General features: G+C 48.3%; 5 protein-coding genes across 5 annotated transcripts; 1 reads left to right on the top strand and 4 right to left on the bottom strand.

Moving 5' to 3' along the window:
• Positions 1 to 38: 38 nt before the first annotated feature.
• On the top strand, positions 39 to 2047 carry PtA15_8A617 (uncharacterized protein; the record flags this gene model as incomplete). Its single annotated transcript, XM_053172065.1, has 4 exons — positions 39 to 269; positions 348 to 1319; positions 1402 to 1491; positions 1574 to 2047. The coding sequence occupies 4 exons, from the start codon at positions 39 to 41 to the stop codon at positions 2045 to 2047; spliced, it is 1767 nt and encodes a 588-aa protein (XP_053023266.1).
• A 442-nt stretch (positions 2048 to 2489) lies between these two features.
• On the bottom strand, positions 2490 to 5103 carry PtA15_8A616 (uncharacterized protein; the record flags this gene model as incomplete). The annotated part of the gene is made up of 11 exons (XM_053172064.1): positions 2490 to 2672; positions 2802 to 2873; positions 2961 to 3058; positions 3157 to 3202; positions 3275 to 3515; positions 3595 to 3609; positions 3713 to 3870; positions 3946 to 3996; positions 4086 to 4222; positions 4301 to 4749; positions 4880 to 5103. The coding sequence occupies 11 exons, from the start codon at positions 5101 to 5103 to the stop codon at positions 2490 to 2492; spliced, it is 1674 nt and encodes a 557-aa protein (XP_053023265.1).
• Positions 5104 to 6529: 1426 nt separating this feature from the next.
• On the bottom strand, positions 6530 to 9187 carry PtA15_8A615 (uncharacterized protein; the record flags this gene model as incomplete). Its single annotated transcript, XM_053172063.1, has 15 exons — positions 6530 to 6781; positions 6860 to 6963; positions 7047 to 7108; positions 7206 to 7281; positions 7385 to 7521; positions 7596 to 7686; positions 7754 to 7827; positions 7891 to 7987; positions 8074 to 8152; positions 8232 to 8305; positions 8391 to 8470; positions 8562 to 8718; positions 8802 to 8887; positions 8972 to 9038; positions 9115 to 9187. The coding sequence occupies 15 exons, from the start codon at positions 9185 to 9187 to the stop codon at positions 6530 to 6532; spliced, it is 1509 nt and encodes a 502-aa protein (XP_053023264.1).
• A 1460-nt stretch (positions 9188 to 10647) lies between these two features.
• Positions 10648 to 12189, bottom strand: PtA15_8A614 (uncharacterized protein; the record flags this gene model as incomplete). The annotated part of the gene is made up of 4 exons (XM_053172062.1): positions 10648 to 11101; positions 11190 to 11343; positions 11419 to 12050; positions 12134 to 12189. The coding sequence occupies 4 exons, from the start codon at positions 12187 to 12189 to the stop codon at positions 10648 to 10650; spliced, it is 1296 nt and encodes a 431-aa protein (XP_053023263.1).
• Positions 12190 to 12895: 706 nt separating this feature from the next.
• On the bottom strand, positions 12896 to 14690 carry PtA15_8A613 (uncharacterized protein; the record flags this gene model as incomplete). Its single annotated transcript, XM_053172061.1, has 8 exons — positions 12896 to 13554; positions 13632 to 13838; positions 13905 to 13922; positions 14017 to 14039; positions 14120 to 14208; positions 14272 to 14327; positions 14399 to 14467; positions 14549 to 14690. The coding sequence occupies 8 exons, from the start codon at positions 14688 to 14690 to the stop codon at positions 12896 to 12898; spliced, it is 1263 nt and encodes a 420-aa protein (XP_053023262.1).
• Between the last annotated feature and the right edge of the window lie 891 nt (positions 14691 to 15581).

Genomic DNA, 15581 nt, shown 5'->3' with positions numbered 1-15581 from the left:
CACTGCAGTCGGAAACACCGCCCAGTCCAACGACCATCATGTCATTCACCCCAGCCAGGACTCAGCTCAGCTCGATCAGGAAAGCCATCCAGCAGACGACCCCCCACGCAAGAAGAGTCGGCAGAACATCATACTCCACCGGCCAGTCATCATCATCATCATCGAAACAGGACAAACAGCAGGATGACAACCTGCCCGCTGGCGTATCCCCCTGGGCCAGATTCATGGACGTACTCAAATCCGAATATGCCAAGAGTCAGGAGATACAGGTCAGGCAACCATCAATCAGTCCAACACGGTCAAATGAAAAAAGACAGAGATGTTGATACAAGGCACGTTGCTACTAGGAAAATGTGCGAGAGCTAACAGGAACAGCACAGGGAATCAAAGACTCAGAGGCCGCACAGAAGATGAGGAAAGCCTACACGGCCATGCGTCTAGAGAGTCTGATCAAGGAGAACCCAAAGCTGGCACGGATGGCCAAGACGCTGAGCAGCACGGGTAAATCGGTCTCCGAGGCAGTCAACAAGGCGGCCAATGAGATCGAGGAGAGTCGGCTGATCCAGACGGCCCGCCGGGTCTCCAAGGAGCTCGACAGGCGGATCGCCGAACCTATCCGCCAGACTGAAGTCTACAAAGTCGTCGAGGATACTGTCGATTTCTCGCAGGGCGCACTCAGATACGGGGGCTACATCGAAAAGGAAGAACGTAATCGCAGACGCCAGAAACGGCTCGATCGGCTCGCCAAAGCTAACCCCTCCTCCTCCATCCTCTCGGCCTCCAGCAACTCTTCTCTCCAAGCTTCTGCCAGCAACCCCGCCGCCGCCGCCGCCTCCTCTTCTTCTTCACCATCACCATCATCGCCATCTTCATCAGAAATCCCACCAGCGACAGAAGAGTCCTCGAGTACGAACATCGAAGAATCTCAGATAGCCGAGAATCCGAACGCACCACCAGCATTAGTTTTACATGCGACTGCCAACGAGGAGCCGGCAGAGGACTCGAACACGATTGGCTCACGCATGAAGGGCACACTGACTGGCAGCGGGCTTAAGGAGATCTGGAAAAACGTCCAAGAAGGATATGCCGAGTCAGAGAACCCAGTCGTCGCCTCAATCCGCTCCGTCACCGGCTTCCTCCGCCGAAACCTCCTCGACGAGACCGAGACGGCAAAGGTAATCAGACTCGTCAAGGAGGTCGATCCGGCCTTCAACTACGACGCCTTCCTTGCCGATCTGCGCGAATTCATCATCCCTGACTTCGTCGACTCCTTCGTCGATAATGACTTAAAGGCGCTGAAGATGTGGACCTCAGAAGCCGTAAGTATGTTTAGGATAAGATCCCTACTCTTGTTTGGACAGATTGTTAACTGAGTGGCTTTTCATTCTGGATCCTTTCCAGGCTTTTAATGTCCAATCTGCCCCGATGAAGATGTATCTCCAAAGAGGATTGAGGCCGGCAAATCAGATCATCGACCTCAAAGGAATCGATGTAAGCCCCCCTCCATGGTGCTCTCAAAACACCGCAAACAGGATCTGAAGTGAGAGAGAGAGATTGATGATCGATTGAACAGATCCTATCGGCCAAAGTTTTAGAGGAGCGGGATCTGCCGGTGTTCATAGTAGCCTTCAAGACGCATGAGATCAACTGTTACATCAACCCGAACAAGCGGGTCTCGGCGACGAGCAAAGGATCGGCGGTGCCTGAGACGGACGAGGAGGAAGGATATGCGGTCGAGGTGGGCAGTCGGGAAGACATCCAGGCCGTCCAATACGTCGTCGTCCTCACCAAAGACGCCCTGCTCAACGCGTCCACTTCTACCTCTGAGACAGAGGAGGACGGCGACGAGGAGGAGTCTGTCGATGGGCAGGAGCAGGAAAAGCCTTCCGAGACCCGTCAGAAGAAAAAATCTTCCTCAGAGGCTCCCGCCCCGGGCTCTAAGCAAGCTGCTAAGGATCCAAATGTTGTTCCTGATGATCATACTGCTCTCACTGGCGGCTGGAAGGTCATCGACTTGGCTCGTCGAAGCTCCATCGCATTCTTGTAACCGCTCTCTGTCTCTCCTCTTAATGTCCCATCCATATACTTATATACCCCCCACTCAGTCACTTCTCTGTTCTCTGCTGTTTTTTTTTGTTCCTTGGACTTTGATAAGTCATTCCCCCTTTTGTGAGGCAAAAGCGTAATTGCACAGAGATAGAGCCCACATGTATTCGCGAGATCTTGCTCAGTCCTTTTCGGTTATAAAACTTTTTTTTTTGGAGTCATGAAAATGCACAAGTTTTACACAGCAGAGTCCTTGACTTGCACCAGGTTGAATATTCTAATGCTGAAGCTTATCTACTTATGCGTATATGTATGTAGTCTTCTTTAAAGGTATGTGTAAAAGATCACCCCTAGAGAGGAGAGAGAGAGAGAAAGATAAAGATAAATTGTGTTTTACAAAAATTCAAAAATAAGAAAGGAAAGAACCTCCGCTCGTTGAGTTTTTATCTATCAAGGGAGTTATTTTGGATGCCGAAAGATAAGAAGAAGGAGATCAAAGAAAGTAGAAGGTTGAATTTAAAGACGCTTTTCAAGGCGATTTTGTAGCTTTCGATCGCGCCCTGTTTCCAGATTCCCTCTGGTAAACTTTTCACCAATGTCGATTCGTGTCTGATACTTTCAATCAGCTTGTTTGTTTTATCCGGTCAGAAAACAAAGAGAATCAGATGCGACAAAGAGAGGGTTCTTGTTACAGATGGAGACACTCCAGAGAAAAAAGGTGGGAAGGAGAAGCGATGTTTTTTTTGGGGACTCACTTCAGCAGCCCCTTCACCAATGATTCTGTGTTTAAGTTCGGTGGTCAAGACCGATTGAAGAATGGCTCCGCTCTTCAATAGAAAATAAAGGATGAGTCTGATGAGCATTGATGCGAGATCTATATCTCCGGTGCAAAAGTGAAAGGTATTACACTCAACTGCGGCAACACCAATGACGACACCATTGTATCTGAACAAGTACGATAGACCCGTGCAAACGGCCATATCTTTTTCAGGAACCGATGCAATTAAGGAAACTGGGACGGCGTGGTAACAAAGTATATACTGGTGTGAGTGATCCCAAATGAACAGATACCCCGGCAAAGCTTATAGCACGTTGGCAGGATTGACTTACTGAGAACGGCAGTGGTGCTTGCTGAGAAACCGAGTCCATTTGGTATCTATCAAATCAGAAAACATTCAACCGTTCAGACCAAATGATTTTGTTCATAAGTCCAATTTAAGGAGCTCACAATGTCTATCCACTCGTGGAGTGGTGAGTCCAGTTTGAAAAGCATGAGTAGCGAGCCAAGGACCAAGAGAGCTGCGCTTATGAAGACCACCATCTTATGTTGGCCAGTTTTAAGGATCCAGCCTCCAGCGGCAAGAGAACCAATCGAGAGTGCAACCGAATTCGGGATCAAGTGAAGCCCCGCTTCTGTCGGGCTACTCAGCTTGACCGTTTCAAACCATAATGGATACATGTACAATACCCTGAAATATATCTCGAGAAATCAGATTAGCCATCTATCCAACTTCCAGGTATCTGCAGGCTTCTGATGTAATCACTTACGAGAAGACAATCATGCTGAATAGAGGATTGAGAGAAAATATTAAAACTCTCTCGGCTATATTCTTTTGGGGCTTCTTTCGAGAGAGATAACCCAGCAGGTAGAACTTTCCGGGCGCACCTGGTAAAAAAGCTGATCCCAACGCTACAGAGTGGAGTGCGAAATTTCAATAGACGAAGTGGTAGGACGGGCTCGGGGACTGTAGATTCGATGTAAATGAAGACTGCCAATCCGACCAAGAAGCTAATAAAATTCCCATATACTCTAGGATCGGACCACTAAGAGAGTCGAGCCAGAATGAGTACATCAGCCAATGCGTGACAGAAGTGTAGGATGGATGGATGCATCTATACCTCGTACTGAAGGTTGCTTTTGAAGCTCAGTGACAGGAGCAAGGCGCCTATCTTTATTTTGGTTTATAACCAGAGGAATAGGACAAGAAGCAAGTCAACTAAAAATGGTGGTGAAGGGGAATGATCGAATCAGGACATACCATCCAGACCAGAGCGATACTGCCGCGATAATCGATTCTTCTAGCTAACTCTGCCTTGCTTGTCACTTGTCCCTCTAATCTGTACTCAACGAAAGAAGCCACGAGGATTGTGGCTATTATCAGAAGAGGAACTTGGGCTATGCCGAAGGGTGATTTAGAAATGGAGATGTCAGCGACATGCTCCAAAGAAATCAAAAAAGAATGGGCCAACACACCCAAGAACGCGAACCTCCAACCCATCGAATCGGCAATCCAGCCCCCCAGTGGGCCACCGAGAGCCGCACCAAGGCCGAAACAAATATTGGCAAAGCCTTGGACTAATCCACGTTGATCAAGTCTGAATAGATCGGTGGCGATAATACTGCTCGTCGTCATGATTCCGCCGCCCCCACAACCAGCCAAGAATCGCGAAAAGATCAATTGGCTCATGTTACTAGATAACCCACAGCCCAGAGTACCGAGAGTGAAGAATGCTAGGGCGATGAGATTCGACATCCGACGGCCGAGCAAGTCTGCCAGCTTTCCATACAGCGCTCCTGTGGCTGAGGTCGACAATAGGTAGGCAGAGGCCAACCAGGAGATCTGATTTGAGGCTCCAAAATTCGACGAGATCGAGGACATCAATGTGGCTACTATCGTCGAATCCAGTGCGCCCAGGAAGACACTGGGTGGAGTAGAGATCAAAGCACAGACATTAGCTTCTGATCCTCTCTGCCTCTCTCTCTGTGTGTGGGTGTGTTTGTACGATCGATTGCCGCTTTCATCAGCTGGGATTTTCAAGTGGGATGAGTTACCCGGTCCATACTGCAGCCAAGATGGCGGCCCGCTTTCGTGGAGTGACGAGTGGATTAGAGCGAGGAGCTGGGAGGGTCGCGTCTGGAAGCCCGATCGAGCGTTCAACGTCGGCCTGTGCCGAATCATTCGCCGGGTGTGTAGCAGCATGCTCCGAGGGACTCGTCGGCCGAAGAGGCGAGGTAGCGAGGCTCGCCAGAAGTGGGGTGGTTTCACTCGGAGGCATCTTGAGGAGACTGGATGAAAAAATCGCGGTCAGGCCAAAGCACACTGCCAACCTTCTTGACTTTTTTAGAGAACAGAGCCGGCCCAGCTGTACACTCCTTGTGGCTGCCTCTCTGGGACGCGTCGCAGACGAATTTTCTCATCCCGTTGGGGGATCTCCCGGCTGGGAACTGCTCTCCCGAAATCGGCTGAAAGAATTCAAAAACACAGACAACTCTCAGCTTTCATCTTGTCATCACCAACAAGCCCCGCTGTTCGGGTTGGAAGTTAGGAACTCCACATCCAGTTGGATGTACATAGCTGCTTCCATGATAAGCAATCTGCCGGGCACCCCGGCAAGCCGAACCGGCACATCATCAGGTAAATCGTACCCAAAACGGTGTTTCCCCCGAAATGATAATCAGGAAGAATTGTGATTTCCAAGCAATGCGGGTTTTTTGAACCAATTAAACACTCCCGTCTATACTTGACAGCAAAACTCTTGAAGCAAGAAAAATGCAGAATTACCAAGGGTCAAAATAGGCGGAACAAGCAGAGGAACAGTTGGAGAAAATGGGTAAGGATTGAAACTAAAAAAGCTTTAGGGAAGGGATAGAGGTTTATTTTTGCATACTCATGTAAACAAGTGGTATCTAATCTAAAATTTGAGGCGAATAAAAATAATTATACCCCTTAGCAAAATTGCATTTTGCCCAGATACCAACCACTGCCTCTGCCAAGCTTGACAAGGCTTCTGGAATGCCACCATTTCCGCTGTTCATGTACTTAGCATCATGACATTCTTCAGTTATTAGTACAATCTGGTTGATTTCAAGTTTACAGCATTTGGACAATTCATGTGTCATTTCTAATACACTGGAGTCTTACCACTGATTTGTTTACTACATGGCTGGAGAAGCCCAAACACAATTTATGTGATTTATGGAGGTTTGAATTGCGTGTACTTTGGTTCAATTTTGCTTCTGTTTTTGTTGGAGCACTTGGTATAATTAACCCCAGCGTCACAAATAATCCAATACATATTTTAAGACTCGCCAGATCAAAGGAATAAAAGTGTCAAAAAATTGAATTCCGGTAGTCCAAAGAAAATAAAGTTAACAAAGTTAGTTTAATTGACTAGTTATTACTGTGAGGGGTTAGTCAGCATGCCAGATACATCATGAACACAAAAATGAACGAGAAGAAAGAACGGTTAATCAAAGGGTCAGAAGAGCTATTTTACAGAACAATCAAGATGGCCTCCCTAAAAGCGACGTTGTCTATGAGCAACAGATGATTGATGGATTGAAGAGAAATGTATATCGCAATGTGTTTCCTGTCTCAGTTAGGAGGTAGCTTAAACCGCCTAGTCGCAAGACCGGCGTGTGCCTGATGAAAGCGGATGACGAGGTGGAAGGAAGAACGACAGGAAGGTGTTAGAAGGATAATCATTCAATCACCTTTTCGGTTGGGATATCTTTTTCGTTTGAAAAGGGTGGTGCTGCTGGAAACATGATTGAATCGTCGGAGATGTTACTTCGAGGTTTCATGCCGACTTGGTTGACGTCGAAGCCTTGGAGCTGTAGAGAAGCATAGAAGTCGCGGTCGATAGCTTTCATGTGATCTTCCTCCAATTCCACAACGGTGAACCACATCACGGCTGCCGAGAGCGCACACAGACCGCTGCCTACCCAAAATGGCTGGATTGCGAAACAAAGCCAGCAGTTCAAGATGTCAATGTAGTGCGCCAAAAAAAGAAGAGACCTGGTTACACTCACCCCTGTGTCTTTGGTTGCGCCCTCTGGAAAGGCATCTATCAATACTGGGAAAATCCATGTGCCAGCGAAAGCCCCTAGTTTGCCGACGGCAGCGGCCGAACCATCTGGACATTTGAGGCATGACGGGTCAGTAAAAAGTATATCAATCACGACTGTTTCCGGCTGTTCCCAAGATTAGATGACTTACAAAAAATACCACGAATGGACGCAGGGCTTGATTTTGCTGCTAACATGCCCAAGCAATTACCCCTGAATAATTCGTGACCCCGAGAAATGTTTTGTCAGAAAAGAATGGCAGGGAAATGAAATTTGATAAAACGTATAACCAAGCAGAAATACAGCTTACGGGCCGGCTTCACCAAGAGATAGGAATAGGCCATACATCACAGCGAATCCACCGATATGTTTGGTTAAATATTCATCTAGCAGAACCCAACAATAAGCAGGTGGTCGCAATGATGAAGAGAAGATCTTGAGACAGATTTCTCTCAACGCGAGTTTTGAAAGTGAGACATTTTGACCTACAAAAGCCAGACATGAAGAATCCAAAGGTCATTTGTAGAAGTAAACAAATCGTCATCAATGTTTTCGGTTTGATCTTGTCCACCAACAGGGCGCCGATTATGGAGCCAGGCACGTTAAATAAGTTGATCACAACGTTCCTGAATAGAGATAGAGGGTCAGACTACTTTTCTCAAGGTAACAGGGGAAGTTTACTGGAAGGGATTGATCTAACCATCCTAGAACGATTGTCAAGTCTGCAGACTTGCCAGTGATAGTATCAACAACGGTAGAACCGTAGATGCCGAAAGGATATGTGATAAAATCTATCCCATACAAATATGACACTCAGTTTTCTGACAAGTGATTTGAAGAACGGAAATTTGGACGTACCGTAGATGAACCATCCTAGGCACAAGCCAAACCATTGCCAGCCAAACTTGCGAAACAAAAGCCTCCACGGATATCTGTATGAGGTTTCTTTCAGCGCTCAGTAACTCAATGAATGTTCTGGAGAGTGTTCTACGAACGCTGAGAGCGGTATCCGTTTCATGGAGTATTTCTGGAAGCTTTCTGGTTCGTCCATTCTGATACGCCAAAACAGGACAAGGAGTGGTGGAATGGCGCCTTCAAACATAAAATACGCGTATGAAAGTTAGAAACTGTAAACCTCTGATCGGCCTGAATGAGGTTGTCTAGAAACTGTCGCTTACCAAGGCCAAGTGACATTCGCCAGACGATCCGCAAATGCTCCTCGCCAAAGATTTGATACAGGATAAGAGGGACAAGGGCCTGGAGAAAAGATGGAGATTTAAGTATTATAGAGCATAGGGGATCGGTCGCGCGTTATGTCCTTCGAGTGACGACTTACTGCAACCACGAACCCAACATCAATCATAGCGTTTGTGGCGAGGGCGAAAATTCCGTTTTGAGACTTGGTAGGAACTGAGTGGATAAGTGGAGCAGAAAAACGCGCGATAGGTTAATTTTCACAGGTCACAAATGCATTTCCATGTTGTGTACTACTTACCGCCTTCCTGCTCGGTATTCTCGGCGGCAGCCACACTCCCAGAGGGATACTCAGCCCCGATGCCGATCCCACCAAAGAATCTGAAGTTTCATCAAAAAGAATTACGCGTGGTGTTTGAGACATGGGAAAAACCGGTTGAATTAGTGAATCGTCAATGAGCCTAGAGTTTACCTGTAAGCACTGAGGGCCTGTAGCATCCCTATTGTGCTTCCTCCAGCACCGTATGCGCCAGCTGATAGACACGCAAAGACAAAGACGATCAGAGTCGCGGCCATCATCCCAGCTTTCCGGCCCCATCTGTCGGAAAGGATTCCGAAAGAAACCATCCCTGTTTTCGAATAAAAGAACTGGCGAGTAAGCTTTTTTGAATTGAATCAAGGATAGCCGGAAGCTTCTAGTACGGGCGCTCACCTAGGACAATTCCTGCAAAACCTATGGACGTAAACGAGGTACTGTATTCCTTCAGTTCCTCCTTGGACAGTTCATCTGCGTAAATCCTGGATGCGGTAACATAATATTCAGCAAGGGCTCCGCGACTCAAATGAAAATCGGGGTTGGATTGGAAGGTTGAAGGAAGGTACCGTTTAATGAGTGTATTAACTGTTCCGATGACGCCGTTTTGGTAGCCATCACTGAACAGCGCAGTGCCTGGAATGAAGCCGGAGTGGGAGTTGTCAAATTGTGAGTTGACAGCGGGTTCAGAAGACTCATGGACGGATCATACCGCATGCAAAAACTAGAGCAAGGCCCTTTACTTCGAACCTTCGGGGCTTCAGAGCAGATTCTGACTTCGACATCGGACCGGCAGGTTGATTGACAATATTGTGTGGACGAGATCTGGGCGAGCGTTGCGAATTTCGGAATTAGCCAATTATAGACGCCGTTCGGAATATCGATGCTGTCTTGACAGAGAGCTTTCGTCCCGGCAGGTGGCTTGATAGGCCGCAGACTGTGTATATGCGGATTAATGGTTTATGTACTGGGAAATCCAGCTAGGCTCAAAAAGGAATTCGCTTAGGAGTTACGTGACTTTGAGGCAGTGGGTGACTCGGGATTGGGGCGAAGTCTAAATGCATGTATTCATGTACTTGCAAGAGCCAAGCGGATGGGCAGCAATGGGCAGGGATGGGCTAGGCTAGTCGATACAGATCAGCTGCGACAAGTTCCAGCTAGAGAAACGAATATTTCGAGTCGATACAGACAGCATGCGAACTCGGAGAAAAACGATTCGGGGAAAAACGTGTGGGAGCCCTCGAGGAAGTTAAACAGAATCCCATGTTCCAGAACTCAAGAGTCACTGGACAATTTACCCGGGCTGCGGGAAACGATGTCCAAGTCTGGGTGGGGGAAATACAGGGGCGCCATAACAGCGGAAGAGCGGAATAGATACAGCAAAGCTTGAAAGTACGAGCAAGCGACTCTTGGGCCTGGGTCCGGCGGAGGCCTGCCGTTGGCTTCAAATGGGTAACGAGGCGTGGCGACCCCCGACGCTGCCTGTGAGCATCATGCTATTTATATCCATGTGGCTTTCAGCTCAGACATCAAAGCAAAACACGCCTTTCCATCTGTGCCAACGACAACGTCCTGCGGGACGCGAAGAGAAATCAGCTTTACTCTCCGGAGCGCAGAGACCGCAGAACCGGGAATGTCATGTATTACAAGTCAATCTGCAGCTGCTGCAATGTTAGATGCTGTGCGCTGTGAAGGCGTTGGCACGTTTGGCTAAGATGTGACCTGGTCTACATATTTATTTACGGCGGGTTCCGAGGGCCTGCCGGACCATCCTCTCCGCGCTGGTGGCGCATCATTCAGAAATGCATTCATTCGTCTGCTGTCAAGGAGTTGGCTAATGTCAAGTGACTCAGCCATGCTCAGCCGGTTGAGAAACACTTTTACCCTCACATTTCGTCTTACTCGCTGGGAAATAGGACTTGCCTTCCATTTGGATGAAGCTGTTCAGCATCCGTGCAACGTGGAACTAACTAGCCATCCCTTTTCATATTCCGGGACCTTGTCTGATTGGAACATCAAAATCACAACTTTGCAACCGATTCCGGAAGATTTATGGAAAAGAATGAATTCTAGTAGTATCCAAGATGGAATGGATTTTCGTCCTATGTCATACATACCACAATAAACCGGTTTGGAGTTAGACTGGAACCGGATTTATACATGATTAAATATGATTTCATACTTGTACATGTTATATGGTAGAATGGTGAGAAGGGAAGTACATAAAATTTATACATTTTGTTCATCAAATGATGCTCCAGCCTTCATCAACCGAGTCTTCAGGCTTGGATTGCAATACATCTTTGATGACTTCCTGCAAATCTATACATGCAGGGATGGAAGGGTCATCGGGTCGCATCAGGAACGTTCGACCGGTGAGGTGGCTGAGCTGACCGATTGGACGAGTGAGGCAAAGAGAATGGAGATTTCGAAGCAAGTCGGTAGGCTTGCAACCCGATGGAAGAGGCTGAGGCCTCGGCATAGGGGTTTGAGACTGGGAGGGTGGGGGGAGGGTGCGGTCTTTTGAATTGAGCGATCGAAGAACAAGTTGAGGTTGTTGAGTCAGTAGTAGATAATGCGCGTTGACTGCCAACATGCACAAGCCACTGAGAAAAGCGATCTGCGAAACTTGAGATCCAGATGAATTTACCATTGAGGTAATTGAACTGGGGATGTGCAATGGGTAAGGTGAGGGATGCCTATAAGAAGATATGCGGTCAGCTGTTGGTGACCTTGAGATTTCACTGGAGGCGAGAATTGGGGAAAAAGAGATGAAATCGACTCAACTTCTTACTCCAAAGACTGTTCGGTGGGGCCCTGATACTCAAAAAAGGCCCCATGATCAACTGGAAGGGTAGCTTGATACCTAGGTACATCGCAAGCAGTCTGAGAAGATGAGAGGTATAAAGCGTTGCCGCGGAGATTTCTTCATGGTGATAAGCTACATTTCCATGATGATCCCAGTCAGTTCGGCCTGTTTCACGAAATATGATGAATATTACACCACAATACATACATTTGATTTCTGTTGAGACTGGCAAACACAGTCCTAGTATTCTTGAGGAAGGTGTTGGGACGGCCGGCGATGCAGACTTGGGATCGCGTTCACGACCAGATGGGTTGTATTTTTCGAGGCAGGAATTAGACTGTGCTGGGTGATTGACGGTGATAGTGTAGATGCTGCAGAGTTGAGTGATCAATTTCTCTCTGAGATGTGACAGTTCTTGCGTAACCTCATCCCAGTCTTGGTGGACCGAGGCGATTTGTTGAGGTAAGGAGTCCATCGTTTGACCGGAAGGTCCACAGAAAGCCCGACCCCCATATTCTGAAGCGGGTTGATGGAGTGCGGACAATCGATATCGCAACTGAGATCGAGCTGCAAGTAACCGACTCTGTCGTATGGCCAGTTCTCGTTTTTTCTTGGAGATTGAAGCTTTGAGGGACTCCGATTGCTCCAAGGAGCGTGTTCGTTCTGCTTCAAGGGACCTTATGTTTAAAATTAGAGCGGCGCGTTTGGATTTCAGGACTCGTCTTTCCTGTATTCCACCAGGGGCTTCGAGTAACTGGGCGGCTTTCTGGACGGTAGCATGATGGGCAGCACTGAGACGTTTGAGGGAAGATTTGTGGATAAGGAGTCGTTCGTTGAGACTATACAAAAAACAGGGGTCAGCCGCACTAGTCGTTCTCAAAGGGAAATTGTGTAAAGCTAGAGACATGCCGGACTAACTTACCACACTTCACAAAAGAATTTCTTTCGGCCTGATGTCCCGCATAGCTCGCACTCCATCAACGTTTTGATTTTCCAGATGTGATTAGTTGAGCAGGGTTAACCTCTGGTCGTTCTCGTCCGGTCAGTGATCAAGACTCAGAGCCCGGCCAATCCAGAGGCAGGGGAACAATGGTGCCCCGGGGCATGGCGTACATGCATATTCAAAATGATGCTTAGTCTAACTGCATATAAGGTCCGGTGCGGCCAATTCGGCAAGCGGCACACCTCGTTGAAAACAACCGGGCGAGATGTCGGATGCCGAGCCGCATCCATGGCGGCCCGGTACATCAGAGGACGGCCAATCGTTCTATGTATTGAAAGCCCACAACACTCCGCGGTCAGATTATCAGACCAGTGCGATACTCAAACATCGGCTAGAGTTGCAATCCGTGGTAAAACTTTGCCTCACTGAGATTGAGTACCGAACTGGGTTCAAGACTCGCTCAAAAGCTAGATTGCAATGCGCGGGAAGTCAACAGAAACAGCATAATTACAACAAATATGACAGGCTATTTGGGAGTTTGATCATCTAGCACAACATAACCAAGGCAGCCTATCCGAGGCTTCAAAAGAGGAAAGAAAAAGGCTGCTGACCTCGCAGAGATGTTCACAGCAGAATTCAAAGAGTAAACAAACGTAAATGAATGACTATGTAGGAACTAGCTAGAGAAAAAGAAGATCTGACCGGCCTCCCGAGATTGGCAAGGGCTTTGGATAAAAAACACTAGATGCAGGCTTTAACCCTCTTGCGGGAGGATTGTTTGGACTTTTGGCAGTGGGAAACGGTGAGGCATTTCTGAGCATCGGGACATTCCTTCTTGCACGACTCGTTCTTGCAAGGCCTGGCACATTTGCAGTAGTCTTGGCATTCCTGATCGATGTTGGAGCCAGCTCCACTCTTGGATCCAGTATTACCAGAGTTTCCCTTCGTCGGGTCCGTTTTTCCCGGGTTTTCGATCGCAGGGCATTGGGTCTTCTTGCATCCGTGTCTGATTGAGTGGCAGCTCGCTTTGGCACAATCTTTGTTGCCGTTGCAGTGGCTCAAGCAGCCGCAAAAGTTGAGACATTTGTCAGGGTCGTTGCCGGGCTGGGGTTGATTCTGTGAGGGCGGTGGGGCAGTCGGACATTTGGTTCGGTCGCATGTGATGCCCTTGGCGGCTTTGGAACTGCATTTCGATTCGCAGTCACTGTCCTTGCACTGAGCCACACACACGCAAAACGAGCCGCATTTGTCTTCGGCAGGAATGGTACCGTCCTTTGGACATTGGTCTCTCGGCGTAGGTTTCCAGTTGGGAGGGAATGGGTATGCGCTGGATGGAGCAGGTGCCCACATCTTGGAACCGTATACACCGGCTTTCATTCCAGGATCTTTGTTCGGCCCGCCTGTAACGAATGAAAATATGGGGTTTTGGTCAATGGGTTTGTGGTTTGCTCGCTGATTCTCCTGTAGTAATGCTTACATGGTAGACCACATTTAATATGAGGCGGCTCTTTGCCCCATACGAAACGATCAGCAGCACCTTTAGGCCATCCATGGATACTGTGGGGATCGAAGTGGGGATAATTCTCATCGTGAAGCGGTTGAAGCGTGTTCGGGGGGGTTGGTCCATCGAAAAATTTGCCACTGAGGCTCTGCTCATAGCCGAAAGCACCAGTTTGGGGGTCGGCTGATGTGTGGAATGAAGTGGAATTGTTAGAATGATCGCTTTGCATGGTGAGTGCGAATGACTCACAAATTAACTTAACCCCAGCTGTTTCAAGAAGCGCCGAAAGAAAAAAAAGCCAAAGATTCAGCAAAGCACCCTAATCTGAGAAGCCGTTGAGCATCTACCAGTGATGACTCACTTCCTGGAATTCCTCCCGAGTAACTGGGTGTGTCAAGAAACAGAAAGATAACGTCAGCTCGAGTTTACACGTGTCGCTCTTAACAGGTCAATGGTGAGCTCACTGCCAGAAAAATACGTGAGACCAGGTAAAATCAATTTCCAAGTCATCGGGTCCTGGAAACGTTGTGAAAGCCCAACAGTCTCCATACGGCTGTTTGATCGGGATTCGAAGTTAGCAAAATACAAAATACAGGAGGACAAGTTTCGTACTGACACAGCCATGGTAATGATCCTCGTTATGGTTGACCTTGAACCAAGAAAAAAGTTGAACTACATATCATCGACCTCACGTCAAAAAACACATTCATTCTCCAGGCGTGGTGAGGGAATGATCCACTCACCATGAGGATACGCAAGCCGTGTGTTCATCCCACATTCCGAGGCCTGGATCTCCGGTGTCATGTGAGCAACTGCAATTGGAGGAGAGCTATCAGGATGCTGTAGTTTGACCGTACACATTAATGCATTGTTAAACGAGGGACTTGACTAACCTGGGTTCTTATCCAACCATGCCTTAGTAGGCTTGGCATTTCGCACATGTCCAGTGGCTGGATCGGCGTTCGCAGCAGTATAGGGCAGCCGCATGAAGCCAGTTATGGCGATAGTAGCGATAAGTCGCGTTAAACCGAACATGGTGATTCAAAAGATGCTAGCGGGCACTAAGGAATTGATGATAAGTATGATTTGGGGAGCTGACAGCGCTGGATCGCTTGGTTCTAGAAGACCTGCTTAGTAGAAACGAAGCGAACAGGGAAGAGGGATTAGAAGCTGGGTCCTGCGATAGTGACGAGACTCAGGGAGTTAGTTAGAATGTCGGGTCACTGAAAGAGTGTAAGTCCAAACTAGAGTTTGGTCTGTGGATGTTGGAAGCGGAGGAGACAGAATGTGATGAACCCTGAGGGAAAGGTTGGTGCAGGGTCAGGAAAGAGGCAACTTTTAAGGCTTGCGATAGGGTTGACTTTGGCTCTTTGTTGAGCAGGGTGCGGAAAGTGCGGCGGACTTGCAGCACGAATAGATATATATATACAGGCGTGACCAAGGTACACCACCTCTAAAATCGTTACAGATCACTGTAGTCTGTAGGGTTCTCAATTGTCTTCGTTGGCACTTCTTTTGGGCGTCATCCTCGTCATCCACAGTCAGAACTTGGGCTCTCCAGAAGAGGCTACCCTTCCGAGAGGCTGCTTGAGAGCTGTACCGGGGGTGTATTGGGCACCATACCCCATGGCACTGAACGGAGAAGCCGAAGCCTGAATGGACCGTTCAGTCAGCGATACACAACCGCAAGTTTCGGCACGCGGCCGGCCCCATCATCATGCCTTTCCAGCCGAAAGGTGAGCACCCCGACAAAGTCGTGAGTCCCTCCCTGCGGTTGGCGGCACTCAGCATAACACTTGAAGCCTTCCTGTGAGAGCGGCTAGAGCCCCACAGGCCCCAGGGTCTCCGGCATCCCTGAGGATGTCACACTTTGTGCGAGGCGCTTTGTGCCGCGCCCCCCGGCAGGCGGCCCCGGCCCGTTATGGC

Source organism: Puccinia triticina, chromosome 8A, assembly GCF_026914185.1.
Source record: "Puccinia triticina chromosome 8A, complete sequence".
Lineage (NCBI taxonomy): Eukaryota > Fungi > Basidiomycota > Pucciniomycetes > Pucciniales > Pucciniaceae > Puccinia > Puccinia triticina.
This window is presented reverse-complemented; position numbering and strand designations above follow the sequence as displayed.